Source organism: Sciurus vulgaris (assembly GCF_902686455.1).
Source record: "Sciurus vulgaris genome assembly, chromosome: 3".
Taxonomy (NCBI): domain Eukaryota; kingdom Metazoa; phylum Chordata; class Mammalia; order Rodentia; family Sciuridae; genus Sciurus; species Sciurus vulgaris.
The window spans coordinates 173,032,993-173,050,051 of record NC_136463.1 but is presented as its reverse complement, the minus strand read 5'-3'; the positions used below and the strand labels follow the sequence as shown (position 1 = coordinate 173,050,051).

The following is a 17,059-nucleotide window of genomic DNA, read 5'->3' as shown; positions in this document are numbered from 1 at the left end:
TCTTTTCCCAAAGTTATTTGTGAGTATAATTCAAATTAAAGACTGAAGCATAATATTGTAGGCTCCTTCCTTACAATATTGCAAAAACAGCCCTGAATTGAATTGGATCACACTGGCTGACTTAACTCAGTTAAAATTGGTAAACATGAAAGAAGCTTGCTGCTGATGGTAATTTTATTCATGTCTCAGATTTACAATAACCTCAAATTATTTTGCTCGATTTGTTTTTCCACCAATAATTTAGTTTAATTTATCACTATACAAAATCTGAATAGGTTATCAAAGTATTGAGATATATAATTCTTTCGGGAAACCTGTGATTCTGAGATTGCACTTTTTTTTTTTTTCCCAAAGAAAGATTTTGTTACAACCTCCAAGTAAATTTTCTAACCGAGAGAGAGCAATGGATTGACTAATTAAAAATGCGTCCATCTGTTGGTTTCCTTGTTGCCTTGCTATTTTCAACTTGCAGATCGAAGAGGGTTGTTTTATTTATGAAGACCCTCTGTGTGAGTTATGAATTCATAAGCTTGCATTCATAAACACAATAAAGGTTGACACTATAGCAAAAGTTAAATATCCAGAGCACTTTCTATATTTTTAATAGATTTGAGTTTTAAAACAAGGAATTTTGATAAGAAAAAAAATTTCTATAAAAAGCAAAACAAAATCCAACCATTTTCTTTATAGAATTTTTGCAGAAAATATGGAATTTACCTCCAAACACATCAAGTTGCATATGACCTATTTGATTTTTACCTTGTTGATGAACAGTAGATAAGTCACGGAATATAAATTTATTTTTTCCTCAGGGGAAAGAACTGCTAGAACGAGGACAAAATTATTTTAGAGTTGAAAAGGACCATCAGGATCTGGATTGGGAGCTGAGGCGTAAAGAAATGGAACTGCTTGTTCAACTTCAAACAATCCAGAATCCAAGGTCCTTCCCTTTCTCATAGGACGGTCCTTTCAGGGTTGGATGTGTTTTTGTAATTTTGGATGTCCATGCACTGCTTTGTCATATCATAAACCGAATACACTTTCCCTTGATCAAGATTGTGTTGTCTGTGTTTGAGAGAGATTTGACTGATATCTGTGTCTCATTGTAAATGTCAGGTATAGGAAAGAAACAGTGGTCATACTTTGTGACAGCCAAGCAAACAAGTAGTTTGTATTCACACACATGTACACATTCTGCCACAGATAAAGCTTAGCATTAAAAATACCTAAGTATGCCAGGTCCAGTGGCACACTCCTGTATCCCAGCGACTCAGGAGGCTGAGGCAGGAGGATCACAAGTTCAAAGCCAGCCTGAGCATCTTAGAGAGGCCCAAAGCAACTCAGCGAGACTCTGTCTCTAAATAAAATATTAAAATGTCCAGGGATGTTGCTCAGGGGTTAAATGCCTGGGTTCAATCCACAATACCAAACAAAAAACAAAAACAAAAACAAACAAAAGAACCCTAAGTATAAAACTGGATCGTGATCTGCAAGGGATAGCGCTTCAGAAGTAGATGATTCCTTACAAACTCAGGGGATATCCATCTCTAAGTTTCGGACTAATGATAACATATAGAAAAGATAATCCTTACACTAGGGGGAATGCAAATTAGTACAGTCATTTTACAAAACTGAACAGAGTTTCCACATAAAAATGAAAATTGAAACTACCAAGTGATCCAGCAATCTTACTTCTGGGTAGTTACCTCCAAAACTTTAAATCAATTTGTCAAAAAGATGTCTACAATCTCATGGTTTTTGCAGCACTATTAACAATAACCAAGTCATGGGATCAAGAAAAGTGCCTATCAACAGAGGAATGGATGAAGAAAGTGTGGTAAATATACGTACTGGAATACTACTCAGCCTTCAAAACTATGGAAATTTTGTTATTTGCCACAACATGGATGGAAGTGGAGAACATTATCCTAAGTGAAATAAGTCAGACACAGAAAGAAAAATATCATGTATTCTCACTTAAATTTGGAATCTAAAGCAATTGAACTCAGAGTTCACATAGTGTTGGTTACAGAGGCTGAGGAATGGGAGAAATGGGGTAATGTTAGTCAATGGTACAAAATCTTCGGGGTAACAAGGTGTTTTTGAGATTTACAGTGTCATGAATATAATTAATAATAATATGACTAGAACAATTTAAAATATCCTCATCATGAAAAGTTATAAATATTTGAGGTAACACCTATGTTAATTAGCTTGATAAAATTGTTCCACATTGTATTCCGAAATCATAACATAATTTTGTACCTCATAAATATATGCAATTATAAAGAGTCAATTTATAATACAAAAGAATATGAACAAGTACAAACAATACTCTGATAGAGAAGCAACACGTGAGACTTTCAAAAACATCTTTCAATTAAGCAGCTGAACTATACTGTCCAGTTTTCTATTTGTGCATATTATTTATTTGGAATGGGGGAATTCATCAGAGCATATTTGTATATGCAGACAAACACAATTTGATCAATTTGTCTAATTTAAAACAAATAAATAGCTTATTTCAATCATTTATGGCCTCACCAATGAAACAGCAGCTTCCGGTGCAGTGAGAGTAAGAGCTAATAATTATTTGTGTCAGGTGCTCTATTTATAAGGAGCATCTCACTTAAGGTTTGCAGCGATCCTGAATAGACGCTCTTGTTAACCCAAAGTTCAGATGAAGAAACTGAAGCTCCCACGTAGATCTCCATTTAACTTCTAGAATGGAAAGAGAAGTGTTATGCGTGAGATGAGGAACAGGCAATCAGTGCTGAGGTGAGGATCTGAGTGGTCAGCTACAGTCCTTTAGATGACTCTCTCCTCTGCTTTAGCCTTAATACAGATAAATCAGATTTAGGTCTCAATAAAGTTACAAATCACATGTCCTGGGCAATCAGTATTATCCCGAATGATCAAAACTATCGACATTAAATCTATAGGTGAATCTCCTGTGCCATAGGGATACAGCAATAGATTTTATTCAGTAAGATTGTTTGAAAAAATAGATTTTTATACAGAGCTTAATTCTGATAATATTTTTAAAAGGCCAGACCTGGGAAAAATGAGAACAAGGGTAATAATGGAAAGGCACTAGTTTCTCGAAACTTCATTTTTAGCACCACTTTGAATCCTCTGCATCATCAAACCTTCCAGCATAGTTGCTATCAATCAACTAAGCTGTTTGTTTGTGTTTGTTTGGGGTTTCATTCCTTTCCTCTCTTTGTTGGGGGCAAATAAACAACTGGAAGAAGCAGCAAATGTCTGTGGCTTTGGGGACGATCTTCAGGTTCCTGAAATCAAGAATAGCCTGCAGAGACAATGGGAAATAGAATGGGATATTCTGTTTACAGACGTGGGTACATTTGTCCAATATGGCACAACAGAAGGCCATTCGTTTGGTGTGGCAGCAAGCAAGGAATCGTGTGAAAATTTACATTTATTCCTCAAATGGCCCTAACAAATAGGTTCACAGGGAAAACCAACGCAAATCCTGTGTTTACAGCAAAGAAATAAACCTTCCTAAATTTTGGGCAATTTTTCAGCACCCGCTAGTTCAGTTTTAATACATGAATTAGTAACAAACTGACTATTTATGAATACACATGTAGAGAGAAATATCCCTCCACACACTGTGACTGCAACCTGAAATTTAGTTTTTATGGTTCTTATTTCCCAAATGAAAAGCAGTCATTGTACATGGAAAAATGTATGTTTTTCATGGTAAAGAAGGAATTAAAAAGAAATTCAATAATATGGAAAATCAATAACTTACTCTGAGGTTTCAGGAGGCAATTTCATACAGGTGCCAGTTTTTAAGAAGTAGATTTTTTTTTTTTTATTATTTAACAAAGTTACCATCCTTCCTCCCTCCCTCATATAAATTGTTTTTAATCTGAGTTAAAAGGCAAGAGGTACCACTTAGAAGGCAAATTCTTTGCAAATAATGAACCTCAATGACTTACAAAGAATATTTCGTGATCGTGTGAATTCATGTCTGGGTACGTACAAATATTTATGGTATTTGTGCAGATATCCTTTTCAATTTTGGATATATTGAAATACACCAAAGCAACCCAAATTGAATTCTAGAGACCAGTATTATTCTTGGCCTTATTTTACTCAGGAGATGATTTCCTAAGAGCCTATTTCTATCTATAACTATGTGTAATTTATTGGGGGTTTCCAGAGCCTTAAAATATTAATTCCGAGTACTACTTCATTTGTTCTCACCAATTTCATCATTTTGAAAATTAATCAACTGTCAAAAAAGTTGAACTCTAAGTGATATTAGATTTAAATTATGCATGTGTGTTTTATCAGAACAGGAAGAGCAAAACATCATGGAATAATAAATAGATAAATTATCTCTGAAGAGGAATCTGTGTAAACTGAGAATAATCAATTATGTGGCTGTAATTTTAAAAATTTGAAGGTTTCACTATTTTTGCAATTCTTCCAGTATATATACACATAATTTCCGAGAATTCTTTACATTTCTTAGACTTTTTCTATTTTTGTCTTAAGTCAAAAAGAAGAAATGTTTCTGAAGAGCAACAGCATTCAGAAAAAAAGGATCAGAAAATTATTTTCTTGGTAATTATTAGCTTTACACTCAACAAGTTTAAGGTTCTGGTGAATCAAATGTTTGCCAAACATTCCCCATGGATTTGCCAAGCATCTGTGTTAACATCTCAAATAAGCTCCAGGGTTATAAAGTTATTTGCTTGGGTTTATTGGTTACACTCTTGTTCCTGAGCAATTGCTGCCTGCTTTTTTCATGGCTAGATGAAAGATCCAGTTGTCACAGGGGCAGGGACCCTAGAAAAACAGCAAGGCTGACAATTTGATATAGAAAGATCATCTACAATATTTCAATTTGTATCATTCACCATTTCTACTTTTATACCTTCTTATCTCCAATGAAACAAAAGTAGAAATAGAAACATGATAAAAATAAAACTTGAGTATAGCAAATATAAAAAGTAAACTTTAATACACGATCGTGTTAAAAGGTAAAGACTATTTCAGGTGACACGTACCTTAATTGAAAGACAGGCACATGTCTCATATCCAGAAACCAGATGAAAATTAATTCATTCATTTTTAGAAAATATCAGGAATCCTGGTGATCTTAGCATTCACTAGAACCGCTTTGTTTCAAGGTTCTGAACTTTAGCTGCTTAGAAATATGAAGTCAAGTTTAAGAGTCTCTACGATCAGAATGCAGACAGCACCGAATAAAAACAAAGTAATTAAAATGAAGCCTGCATCTCAGTTCAGGCTCTTTTTCTAGAGATCAAAATCTAATCTGTGCTAATGACCTCTCTCACTTTTCAGGGAAGTAATCTACTGTACAAATAGAGATGTCTCAATTGTGTGGCTTCACGTTATTCATGCAACCGCCTTCCAAAATTAAGACATTAAATCATACAGGATGAAATCCATACAAAATCATAAGCAGAACATTTCTCCAGCTACTCTCCAATTAGCCAAAACAAATGTTCCCAAGTAATTTTAGGAAGAGATGTTAGTACTTACGGGTCAGCTAAGAATCAGTGAATCCAAGAAAGGGAAAGCTAGACACATCTGATCACTCACACTAGGCTAGAAACTAGGACTATTCTTGGACACCAATCCCTGCTAAAGTACAGAGGGTGCTTTATTCTTTGCCTCCACAAGCCTTGGAATGCTTGACTTCCCAGGGTGATTTTACATTACAGTGGTGCTGGGCCGCAGATGTGGGGGTTCTGGTATATATGTTTGCATTTTTGCTGCGTGTGTTTGAGAAAGCAGTTTCCAAAGGAGCTGTGCACCAAACTCCTCCCTTCAGGGGTCCCCCACCGCCTGCTTTGGAAGAATCTCTTGTGTTCCCTGCCCACACTCCTTTCCATCTAAAAGTAGTGTGGGGCCTTAGGAGGCCTTGGCACACAAAGCCCCCATCCAAGGCTGTCACTTGACTGACAGCAAAAGGGTTTCAGGGAGATGGACAGCTGTGTGTAGGTGGACACGACAAAAACAGAGAGTTGAGCAGATTAAACCAGAAGACAGCAAGAGGAAGGTTCTAAATCACAGGACTTTCCAGACCTAGAGCTAGACCACAGTGATCGTTAAATAGGATACTTATGGATAGGAGCGTTCAAGCTGGCTGATCTTATTTTTAATCTAAGGTTTTTAAAACAAGCACCCAAGTTTATATATAGATTGCTATCTATAACACATAAATATATCATATCAAATGACACAAGGAGTGTATTGCTGAAGATAGCTCCAAGTAGGAAGATCCAAAGCAGCCTGGATTTTCTCATGACTTTTGCAGTTCACTGTGTTTTCTACCTTTGACATGATTTCTGCATTACAAATTCAGTTCACTAGGTGACTTAACCTGCTAAGCAGCACGGACACAACTAGGTATTTATCCAAGCATTTTAAATTGCAACAATCCAAGTGAAAACTATAAAAGTTTCGGATGAGAACATAATGAGACACAAAGAGGAAATGGGACCCAGCTTTACTGAGCTGCAGTAAACTGACCATTTAACGGAACAACTTGATTAATTTCCTGCCAATGTTCAATTACCTCTGTTAGGTGTCTAATGTAATGTAAATAGACAAGTTGAAGCTGCAGAGATGGGACCTTCTCTTAATGTTCCTTGGAATTCCTCTCACAATCACTGCATATTTTGGTTCAAATTTGTTTTGATTCAGAACTGCAGAGATAAAAGTGATAGAAACTTACAGTGGTTGCATATATATTATCTCACATCTTAATCCTGAATGTCAAAGTGAAATGTTAAATCTAAGGCGGTAAATCCTGTAATATTAATGATGTATAAATATATACAAGAAAGATTTATCCCAAAGGGGTGCAAATCAGCCTCAATAAAGTTAGTGATGGTTAAGGGTGTTCTTTAAAAACTGCTTTCCTACAGAACTACACTTTTCAATAATAAACGGACTGGGGACACTTGGTTCTGTATTTTAATCCCTAATTGTTAACTTCTTCATTGCCCAGCAAAAAGAGAAACTGGGAGGCATACATATGTGAAGCTGACTACGAAGAAACACAAATGGGCTGAACTGACGTACTTTAAATGTCAGCTGGAGTCAAATGATCCGTTACTAACTGAATTTCTTTTTACCTCCCTACTTCAAATAACTCATTGTTTGCCTGAATTAAGCGAGTTTGTTTGTGCAGACATAGTTAAGGTCTAACAGAAAGTGATTCCACATATCACTACCTGTAAAAGCACTGCTCAGCACATTTTAAAATTGTGTAACATTTGTCTGTCCATGGTCTTCCAAGCCAAGATCTTCCATGAATTCTTCACTACTTACAAACGTGTGTGTCCAGAAAATCCCCCTGATGCCAAACCTAGGCAAATCATGTTGCTAATTTTCACTTTTGTGTTTCTTTCCATAGGGAGCTGATTTAGATTCAATTGATTTTAATAAGTTTTCATTAATATACAGGAATGTTCAAGTAGTATATAATTTAGGGAGAAAGCCTACACTACATTTCTTGAGGTTTTCTCTGAGTTTCCTCTTTAGTCCTTTTGAATAATGGTTAAAGGTATAATTTTTTGCAGGAGACAGGTTTTTCTTATTTACTAACTGGAATAAATGATTAAGTTAAACAAATAAGAAATAAATATAATTTCAAAAGTTCTCTTTCCTCTAAAAGCACACTTGCAAACTCCCATTATCTAAATAAGCATTTGAGAAACTTACATTCTACATAAAGAAATAGATGATCCGTCATTCTAGACATCTTCAAAATGTTCAGAATCTTTTTGAAATTAAAAAAAATAAATGTTTGGAACAGAAGTGTTCTGCAAATGTTTCTGACTTATGGGGGAAGGGAAATTTAGGTTTCCAAATTTATATTCCTGTTATGTAGTAATTCCTAAATTATACTCATGATCGAATTAGTTTCTTACCGAATTTCATTGCAATTACACATTGTTTTTCAAAAGAAAAATAAGGGGAGAGCATGTAGTACTGCAATATATTGGTACTCCAACCAGATAATTATTTCTCTCTTGAAAGTGGCTTAAAAAACTGTGTCAGCTTGATGTTATATACATATACATTCACCTTAGTTTTTTTAATCATAGAACTATAATTCCAAAAGTTCTTTTAATAACCATAAATCAACATTGCTATTACATATTAAAGTAGTAATAGCTAAATTACTTAGTAACTGTGACTTGTAATTTTATGTTCACATTTTGAGTTAGAATGAGGGAATCCCATGGCATAGGGGTTGAAGTGCAAGGTTCCACATTTCTTTTGGGGTGTGGCTTTTGCGACTAAGACATAAAATAGTTCTGATGTTTAGGTCATGTTCACCAATGAATCCAAAAACAGATATAAATTATCTCCTCCAGAAAAATTCACAGTCTCTGTAAAATGTTAGTTGAGGGATCTAGACTGGAGCAGGACTAAACTGAGTTCTTGGCATTGGTCATCTCTCTCTCTACCTTCCTCTAGGGCCCGGATGAAGGAAAGGTTTCCAGTGGTGTTTATTTGTCCCCCATGTCTCCCACATCACCATGTGGTGGGGGTCATACATGGTCAAGACTGAGAAGAAACCTTTGATGCCTTCAAACTGTGGTGTTCGATACACAGTATGCACTTAAGAACTGGATAAAATCCAGAGTTTCCCCTTTGAGTACTCCAACTTTCCTCTCAGCGTTTCTCCACCTTAGTGGCTCAAAAGGCCTCTTGCAGTGTCTTACTGATGCACCTTTTTGTCCATCAAGTCCTGAGCTCTACTGCGATCTTTCTCACTCAGGTGTAAAGGGCTAATAATAGTACTGTTTCTCATTTGCATAAGAAACAGCATCAAAGCTTTAACATCAAAAGATGAAATCTCTAATTGGGTTTCCTGGGGGCTTCAGAAAACCCACCAAATGCTATTTCAGATGACTTTATTTAAGATGGTAGCTTTCTGAGAAAGGTGAAGATTTCATTGGCTGGAGCTTTGGTTTACTATCAGCATTATCACCTGACTGTGAAACTTTTGATCTGTCATATCCTGTTTCACTTAATTATTTTTACAACCATTATATTTGAAGACAAATAGGATCCATAGTTTCGAATTCAGTTGAATCATCCAGGAACACAGGAGTAGGATATAAGCTTCAGAAAATCAATGAAAGCAGAGAAGAAGTTAGAATGTATTTTCCTTCCCTCCTCCAGGAGTTGGTAAGATAAAGCATTCTCTTCTCATGGAGCACAAAGGTAAAACAGTGTTTGGTTTCCTTGTGAAAAGGAAGATTCGAGATTGTTTTCCAGTTAATAATATTAATAATTCTTAAGGAGATAATAACTATGAGTAAAAATAGCTATTATCAAGTGCCAGATAAAATATTGTGACTTTATAAAATCATTCAATGTTTAGAAAAATCACTTACAATGTATAGAAAGAAAGCCATATGGCAGAGAGGTTAAGGAACTGACTCAAAGACATACAGATAGCAAAAGTCCAGAGAGCATATTAACCTAGGGACGTCTGAAATGAAATGACAAAGCATCATTGGAACACTGTGGGTGTGCTGCATTTTATTGATATAAAGACTGACATCCAGGGAAGTCAGGCTACACTACCTATAAAACCTAACACCGGTGCCTAGGAAAACATGGAATGGATCCATGTTCTCTTTCTCACCCTCTCTTTCATCTATTGCTAGTTGTCTACAAAAACACTATCATAGCTTGTTTGTCCACAGGTCAAAGGCCCCCTTCTCATTACTCCAGCAAAACCAGCCCTCCACTTGGAGGCAAAAATCTGGGATTCTTGTGGTCTTTTAAAAATGTCTTTTGCATATTAGAAATATCTTTGAAATTCAACCTTAATTCAACTTAATATGGACAGTATATTTTGTGGTTCAAGTCTTTGTGTTAGGCACTGTATGAGAAAAAGTTACAGTTGTAAAGTCATTTAGTTAAACTTTTTCATTAAGCTTACTAGCAGATACATCTTGAGGTTTCCCTTAGTGGATTCAAAGCACCCCTGCATTCTTACAGCACTGAGTGGCTTGTTTTACTCAGAAGAGCCAAGCTACTTCATTTTAAAAGTACGTGATTTTGGGTACTTTTTTGTGTGGGGTTCTGTGCTATGACTCCACTGTCTGGTTGTAAACACTCAAAAGTTTGAAAACTCCAGGGTGTTTTCAGATTATGGGGAGCCAGGAGGGTTCTGCCTTGATGATGGTGTTTCCATTTTTGCCCTATTTTTAGAAGAAATCCTGTTTGTGAGGCTAGAACTCCTTCCCTCCAGGTAATGGCAGTGGACAGAATTCTCCTCCAGCTAGTCACAATGAACAGCAGCTCATTTCTGATCAGCAGCCCAGAAATGCTTTACAGAAGGGAAGTTGGAGTGCAGATTTTCCCAGTCAGCAATCCCAGCTTCTTGGTTTCACCTGATTATTGGGCAGTTTTGAGCCCTGAAATGAAAAACAGGAAAAAGGGGGATCAGTGACTGTACCCTAGCAAATGATGTCTTGCTTTCAGGCGGCTGTGGCTGGAAAAAGACTTTGCTTAATATTCAGTGTGCATATCCTGGGGGGGATGGTACACGTTTTAGAAATTTTTCTGTTTCTAATGATGCAGGCAGTCAGTTTTCCATTTCAACCACAGATACATGCAACCCTCTCACTCCTGCAGAGAAACAGCCAGCATCTATTGTTTAAAAAATGTTTTAAAAATAATTTGGATTGCTCTTTTTTTTTCTTTTGAATCTGTGTGCCAAATGACAGGGACCAATATTCATCTTCTTTTCTTGTAGAACTCTGAAAGGCACAAGAAAGAACCTAGAAATACATTCCTTAAAGGGACTTAGTGCGGTTGTTTTAAATAATTTATACACACCACACACACACACACATATCGCTTGTGCATGTCCCCACCCCCCTTTAACTTGTGTAAAATCAGTAGCTACAATAAACTGAAATCCACTTCCCCAGACGGAGACATTTCAGTAGGTGTTTCACCGAGAAGCCAAAATGCCAGAGTTGTACAAGCTGTCCCTCCAGGCCACCGACTCACAGCGACTGCTCAGCGTCTCGCGAAGCGCGCTGGTCTTTAAAAGTCAAAGTCGCCCATGTCTGTAGTGGAGGTTTGCAGGGGTCTGAGCCTCTGGGGGAAATAGGATGTGCTGCCGAGGCCAATGACCTAAAACTGCGGCCAGTGACGCCGGACCTATTCCCTCCTGAACATTGCCCTGCACCGCTCGGACTTTCGATTTTAGGGAGAGCAGCTAGGAACTCAAGCAACCCCTCGGACATCAGCTGTTAAGTTTCTCCTTGAAACGTTTTCCGAGTCCATCTTTCATAATCGAGGTGGCGGAAGGCGCGACAGGACTCCAAGAACCTCTCGATTGCCTCCCGCCACCATACGGTAGTAGTGGCCTGTGTGGGCTGGACATGGGCAGATGGATATAAAAGTCCAGCGACGCGTCCCACCTCCCTGTGGGGCGGGCGGGTGGCTTCGGTCTTTGTCCGCTCACCCTTCCTCCAGGGCCGCGCACGCCAGAGTCGGGCCGGCAGGTGGCGCGGTTGGTTCACAAAGAGCCGCCACCCGAGCTGGAAGGAGCTACCACCTCTCGGCAGTAGCACTCCCGCTGGGACCCAGACTCCAGAGGAAAACCCAGCCCTGCCCTGGAGGGAACCAGAGGAGAGGCCGCCTGAGAGGAGGACCGCAGTGTTTTAAACTGAGAATCAGGGTCCCTTCACACCTCTGGGGAGGATGCTTTGGGGTTTGGTCCCCGGGTAGCTTCCTGAGCTTCAGTCACCGGTAGACGCTCAGGTGACTGCGCTCAAGACCCGAGCATCGGAGGACAGATCACAGTCCAGTGGTACCAGCACGCCCGGCGGGTTCGACAGCGACACTGCGGAGACCGGCCAGGGCGGCCGCCCGGGTTCTGTGCGTCTGGCCGCTCACCACCTTCTTCTGGGCAGGGAGAACTGTCCGGATCAGCGCAGCGGAGCGGTCGGAGCGCCCAGCAACCGCCGCAGCTCCAGGCCCCTTCCGGGCCTCCTTTGCGTTACCGTACAACTCCAAGTCCTCGCACTCACACGCCCTTTGCTTCTGTCCACTGCGTCCCGAAATTGCTAAATCGGGTTCCAGGGACTCCCCCCAGAAAACACAGTTGATTCCCTGGAGCCGAGACTGTCTCCTGCTATCTGGGTGCTGCGAGAGACCTGTCCCGGTCCCCGGTGAAACGTTCGGCGTGAACGCTGGGACCCGGCCAGGGAGGATTCCCCGGTGCTAGAAAGTCGCTGGGTTAAGTCTCTGAGGCAGTGACCGGAGCCACTGGGGGCTGAATTGGGGATGACTTGGTCTCCGCTCTCTGGGTTGCTCGGGAGGTAGGAAGGACGAAACTCCCCCCAAAAGCATTTCAGACGGAGGAGCGCCATAAAAAGACACAAAACAGGACAAGGAAACAGAGGGGAGCGGAGGCGGCTTGCACGAGGAAGCGTGCCGCCCCTGACGGTGCAGGCGGGACGCCAAGCAACCGACCCTCGGAAAGGAGCAGCGGCAAAGGGGCTGGTCAACTTCATACTTATTTTATTTCAGCAGGAGCCTTTTTCTACATCTCAAACCGTCGGTTGAGGGGAAGGAAGGTTGCCAACCTTTTCTCGGGTTCCCACAGTCAATTGAGTCTTTTGACTCTCCCTCCGCCGTCCAGGGGCTAGACCCTGGTGTGGGTGCATCGGGCAGCTCCGCTCTCGCGGGGGCGGGGACCCAGCCGAGCTGGCCCGCTCCAACCCCGGGAGACCGTACGCCCCGCGGAGCCGGGAGGGGGCGGGGCCTCGGGGCGGGCTTTGAGCTTGGGGGCGAGGCCGGGCCAGCCAGTCTGCACCGCCATTGGTCACCGGCCTCGGACAGGCGGGTGCACGTCACGGGTCGGGCCCGCCCTCTTGGCAATGTCTTCAGCCTGCTGCACTCCTAACTTAAGCATTTATTCCACTGGGATAGAAGCGGCAGGAGCAGCGTTGGCACCGGCGAACCATGGCTGGGATTTTCTATTTCGTCCTCTTTTCGTTTCTCTTTGGGATTTGCGACGCTGTCACCGGTTCCAGGGTATACCCGGCAAATGAAGGTAAGAACGAGGCAGCCTATCTGGATCGGGGCAGACAGGGGACGATCCGCGGGTAAATGGTCTTCGGTAGTGCAGGGCCGGTGGATGTGGAGAGAGCCTGGAGTGAGCGGTGCGTCCCGACCCTGGAAAAGGGTGCCGGGTCCACTCGATCCGCGAAGGGGTGATGGAAAAACGCCAAGTAGCCTTCCGCCAGGCTGTGACCCGTGCAAGCGGCGGATCTGTCCAAGTTTGTAGTCAAAGGCCAAAGTTTATCAGCATCCTCTGGTAAGGAGGCTCGGGGCGCCCCAAGGGGATGCACTGGAGCCAATGCCAGGATTTGAAAGCAAAACAACAAAAAATTGTGGCCCACCCTCCCCCACCCCCCTTATTATCACCCTTGGACGAGGGTAAAACCCAAGCCTGGAACGCAGGGAGGGCTTAGTGCTCCCGGGTTCTTAAGAAAGCCTTCGGAGCCCGGGTTTCTGCAAAGTTTCCCGAGCCCTGCGTTTCCCGGGACCCGGCAACCGGGCCTTCGCAGGGCAGCGGTCGTGGCGCCGCTCGTCGGGCGCCTGTGACCTGATTTCTAGCAACCAGCCTCAGACACCTTTCTTTTGGCCGAGCCCCACACCCCAGGGGTGAGATCGCCGACCTCCGAGCCCGGAGCTCCTCAGATTGCCCTTCCCACCCGGGGAACGCGCCGGCAAGTTGAACATAGTCGAGTTTTCGCTTCTCAGCCCAGAATAGTACATTTGGCTAGTTTAAAGGAAACACGAGCGACGGAACCCATTTGGGTGCTGTTTTCTGCGCGTCTATTCCGACGTGCTGGGAGGATTGTATGTGCCCATGTGTCTGTGTAGGGATTGGGGTGGAGGATCATTTAGTTTCCGATGGGTCCAGAGAAAGGGGAGCTGTGTCCATGAGTGTGAATCCGTGCGTCTGTGTATGTGCGCGCACAAATGCGTGTAGGAAACCAGTGCCCGCGTGAACGCGGACGCGGACGATTTGCCCGTGCGCGTGTGCCCCGAGTGCGTGTGCTTGTGTCCTAACGTAGGCTCATGCTCCAACCTGCGTGCATCTAGCCTTGCTTCCGTCTCATCTACTCTTCTCCTCCCCACATTCATCCATCCAGCCATTCATCCATCTCTGCCTCCCCAGACTTCAGCCCATACATCCCTGAGCAAACTATCATTTTCCCTGTTCCGAAGGAGGGAGCCAAAAACCAACTTAGTTAGCCTTGCTTGGGCAGCGGGTACCCAGAGCTCTCCAGACCGAGGCTCTGAGAGTCAAACACCTGCCCTTCGATACTGCTTAGAAGGGAAGGGGCGCTCTCTAGCCCATCGATCTTCCCCCTCTACCCGACGGGCCTTGAGTTGTCAGCCCATCCGCCGCGGCCGCCTCACCTTGGTCTCTAGGGTCATCCCCCTGAGCTGAATTCTGGGTCTCGGGTTTTCGTGACTACTTTGCGCACTTGTTCGGACGTCTGCTGAGGCCACTCTCACATCGCCGGCGTAGAGACTGCTTTCTTTATTTTTACCTTCCCCTCACCTTGCCTTTTCTGTTGGAAACCAAACTTGGGAGCCCTCGACAAAAAGGCGCTGATGGAACCGTGGGCTTATGTTGAATGCAAAGGGAGGGGGTTTACAGCCCTCCCCAACCCCTCCTTCCCTTGAAAATTAATTCATTTTGTTGCTTTTTATTCCCATCACGTTTCCTTTTCTCCCTTTTACCCTCCCTTTCTACTCCCTCCCTTTTTTTGTAAATTGGGTCTTATTGTTCCCTTTGTGTCCCTAATCCACCTTACATAAATCCAAATGGATGTAGCGGGCTTTTCTCTAGGGACAGAGGAGAGAGAATGAGGAGGGGGGCTCAACTCCCGGCGGGAGCGGCCCAGGGAAGGTTCTACATTTTTAAATAATTAACACACCCCAAGATTTCAGGCTCCTCATGAAAACTAGGGGAACGAAACTGATTTTAACTCTCTTAATTTGGGGATGAAATGAGAGGGGAAATGGGTAGAATTCAGGAACCTGGGGGTGAGACTGAGTTGGGGTGCGCATGAGCAAGGATGGAGGCCTCCCATTCCCACCCCTCCCCCAACCTGAAGAGCCTGTCTCACTGATCAAATTAATAACCCAGTGGTTCCTTTGAGATGGGCCTTTCGACCCCCAGGCCTGCAGATCGCGGTGGGAAAGGGAATGTGGAGAGATTTCGAATTCATTGCGTGTCTTTCAATGCCATCGGTACCTAGCCCTATTCCAGGCTAAGCTGGGTAAGGCAGCTCTGTAGGCAGTCTTCCTTCCCCCTAAGCTTTGGGGCACACGCGTCCCATATCCATTAGGCAGCAGCACTTCATACCTAAAATTCAAACCAGTGTTTTCCTCCGCGGCGGTAGGCGAGTCTCCGATTGTCCTCCAAAAGACCCGGGAAAGGAGAATACTTGAGTGCATTTGCATTCGAATTCAACATGTCTGGCCTTCCATCTTCCTGAAACTTTGATATTTAAAAAGCAGGGGATACCACTTCCAGGGCCTGTTTGTTTGGGGGAGGAGTGTCAGGGGAGAGAGCTTTTTTTTTCCACGACCCTTTGGCTATTCTCTGATAGAATTCACTTATGGTTCTGTCACCATGATGGGGAGTTATATGGTCATCTGAAACCTGCAAAAACAAATACTTCTAGTAGATACCAGACAGAGATGAATGCAAATTTTGCTCTGGAGTGTTACTGCCCTACATTGATGTATTTGTTTTTTTGACTTGTACTTGAATTTCGAATTGTACTATTCACCCTTTTTGGAAAATGAATCAACTGGGACCTGGGATGGAATTTTAAATGTTATGCAAGTTAAATAAATAAGAACCTGTAGATTTAAAGAAGGGAGAAGATCAAGTGAGTAATGATTATTTACATAAGTGAGACCAAGTTTAGGTTTTGATCATAGTTGGATATGCACACCCTGAGCACATATGGAAACGCTCAGGCAAATGGTTTTTGTATTATTGCCTTTTTGCAATTGGAAATTAATCTATTTTCCTTTGTTTTTTTGCAGTTACTTTATTGGATTCCAGATCCGTTCAGGGAGAACTTGGGTGGATAGCAAGCCCTCTGGAAGGAGGGGTAAGTTCTGAGTTGCCCTCTGATGGAAAGGGTAAAAAAGGAGTGATTAGCAAGTTTCTGAAAGTCCTAATGGCTTGATTCTTGGTGATTGTGGTGAGGGGGTCAGATTTCCGCTGTGGCCTATGAAGTGAATTAGGCTTTGTTGGAGAAATCCTATACTCCCTTGGATAGCGCTGTCATGGAAGAACTAGAAACCAAAAGGGCAGAAAGGGGTTTCAAAATTAGGAGATCAGTGGAGGCATAGACTTAGATGCCTATTTAAAACTAAAATACCAACAAGAAATACGATCTGGGGACCAAATTAGAAATTATGCCTATTACTGTGATGGGCATGAGTCCTGACAGGGTTAATTTTAGAGCAATTGTTCTGCTTTCAGATTAGGAAAATGAATAAATAGAGATAGTAGAGAGAAAAGATTTCTAATTGCCCCTATATAAGCGGCAGGAGGCTCCCAATCTCGCTGTCACAACCTTAAATCAGTTGCTGTTCTCTTTTACAGGCTGAGAAAAGGCCTTGTGAACCTGAGCCAGGGGCATACTGCATGCAGAGAAAGCCCCAAGCGTGTATATTGTTGGTGTCAAATGTGAAAAGTTTGAGTATCTGGAATCTGAATCTTTAAGGGTGAGAGAGGCCAGGTTATAAAGTATGAAAGAACATATATTCCTGTTCATTTCTTCTCAGATTTGTAGCATGACCTCCATGGGAAGATTAACAGAATGTTCCTGGGTCTATGGTCACATTCTCCCACCCCCCTTAATAGCAAGTCCAGATGACTCACTTTGGAAAGAAGTCTGTACAACATGTAGCTCTGACTTCTGCCACCTAAAATAACTCTCCTATCCTTTTAAAATTAGGG

The 17,059-nt window shown here is 42.2% G+C and overlaps 1 protein-coding gene across 2 annotated transcripts in view; it reads left to right on the top strand.

Annotated features, from left to right (window-relative positions):
• Window positions 1-12,971: 12,971 nt before the first annotated feature.
• EPHA4 (EPH receptor A4) overlaps window positions 12,972-17,059 on the top strand; it is a 135,019-nt gene continuing 130,931 nt past the window's right edge. For both annotated transcript variants that reach the window (XM_079135132.1, XM_079135133.1), the window contains exons 1-2: window positions 12,972-13,108; window positions 16,135-16,202. In XM_079135132.1, the coding sequence (XP_078991258.1) occupies window positions 13,018-13,108; window positions 16,135-16,202 (159 nt within the window). In that variant the 5' untranslated portion in view covers window positions 12,972-13,017. The remainder of the gene's footprint in view (window positions 13,109-16,134; window positions 16,203-17,059) is intronic.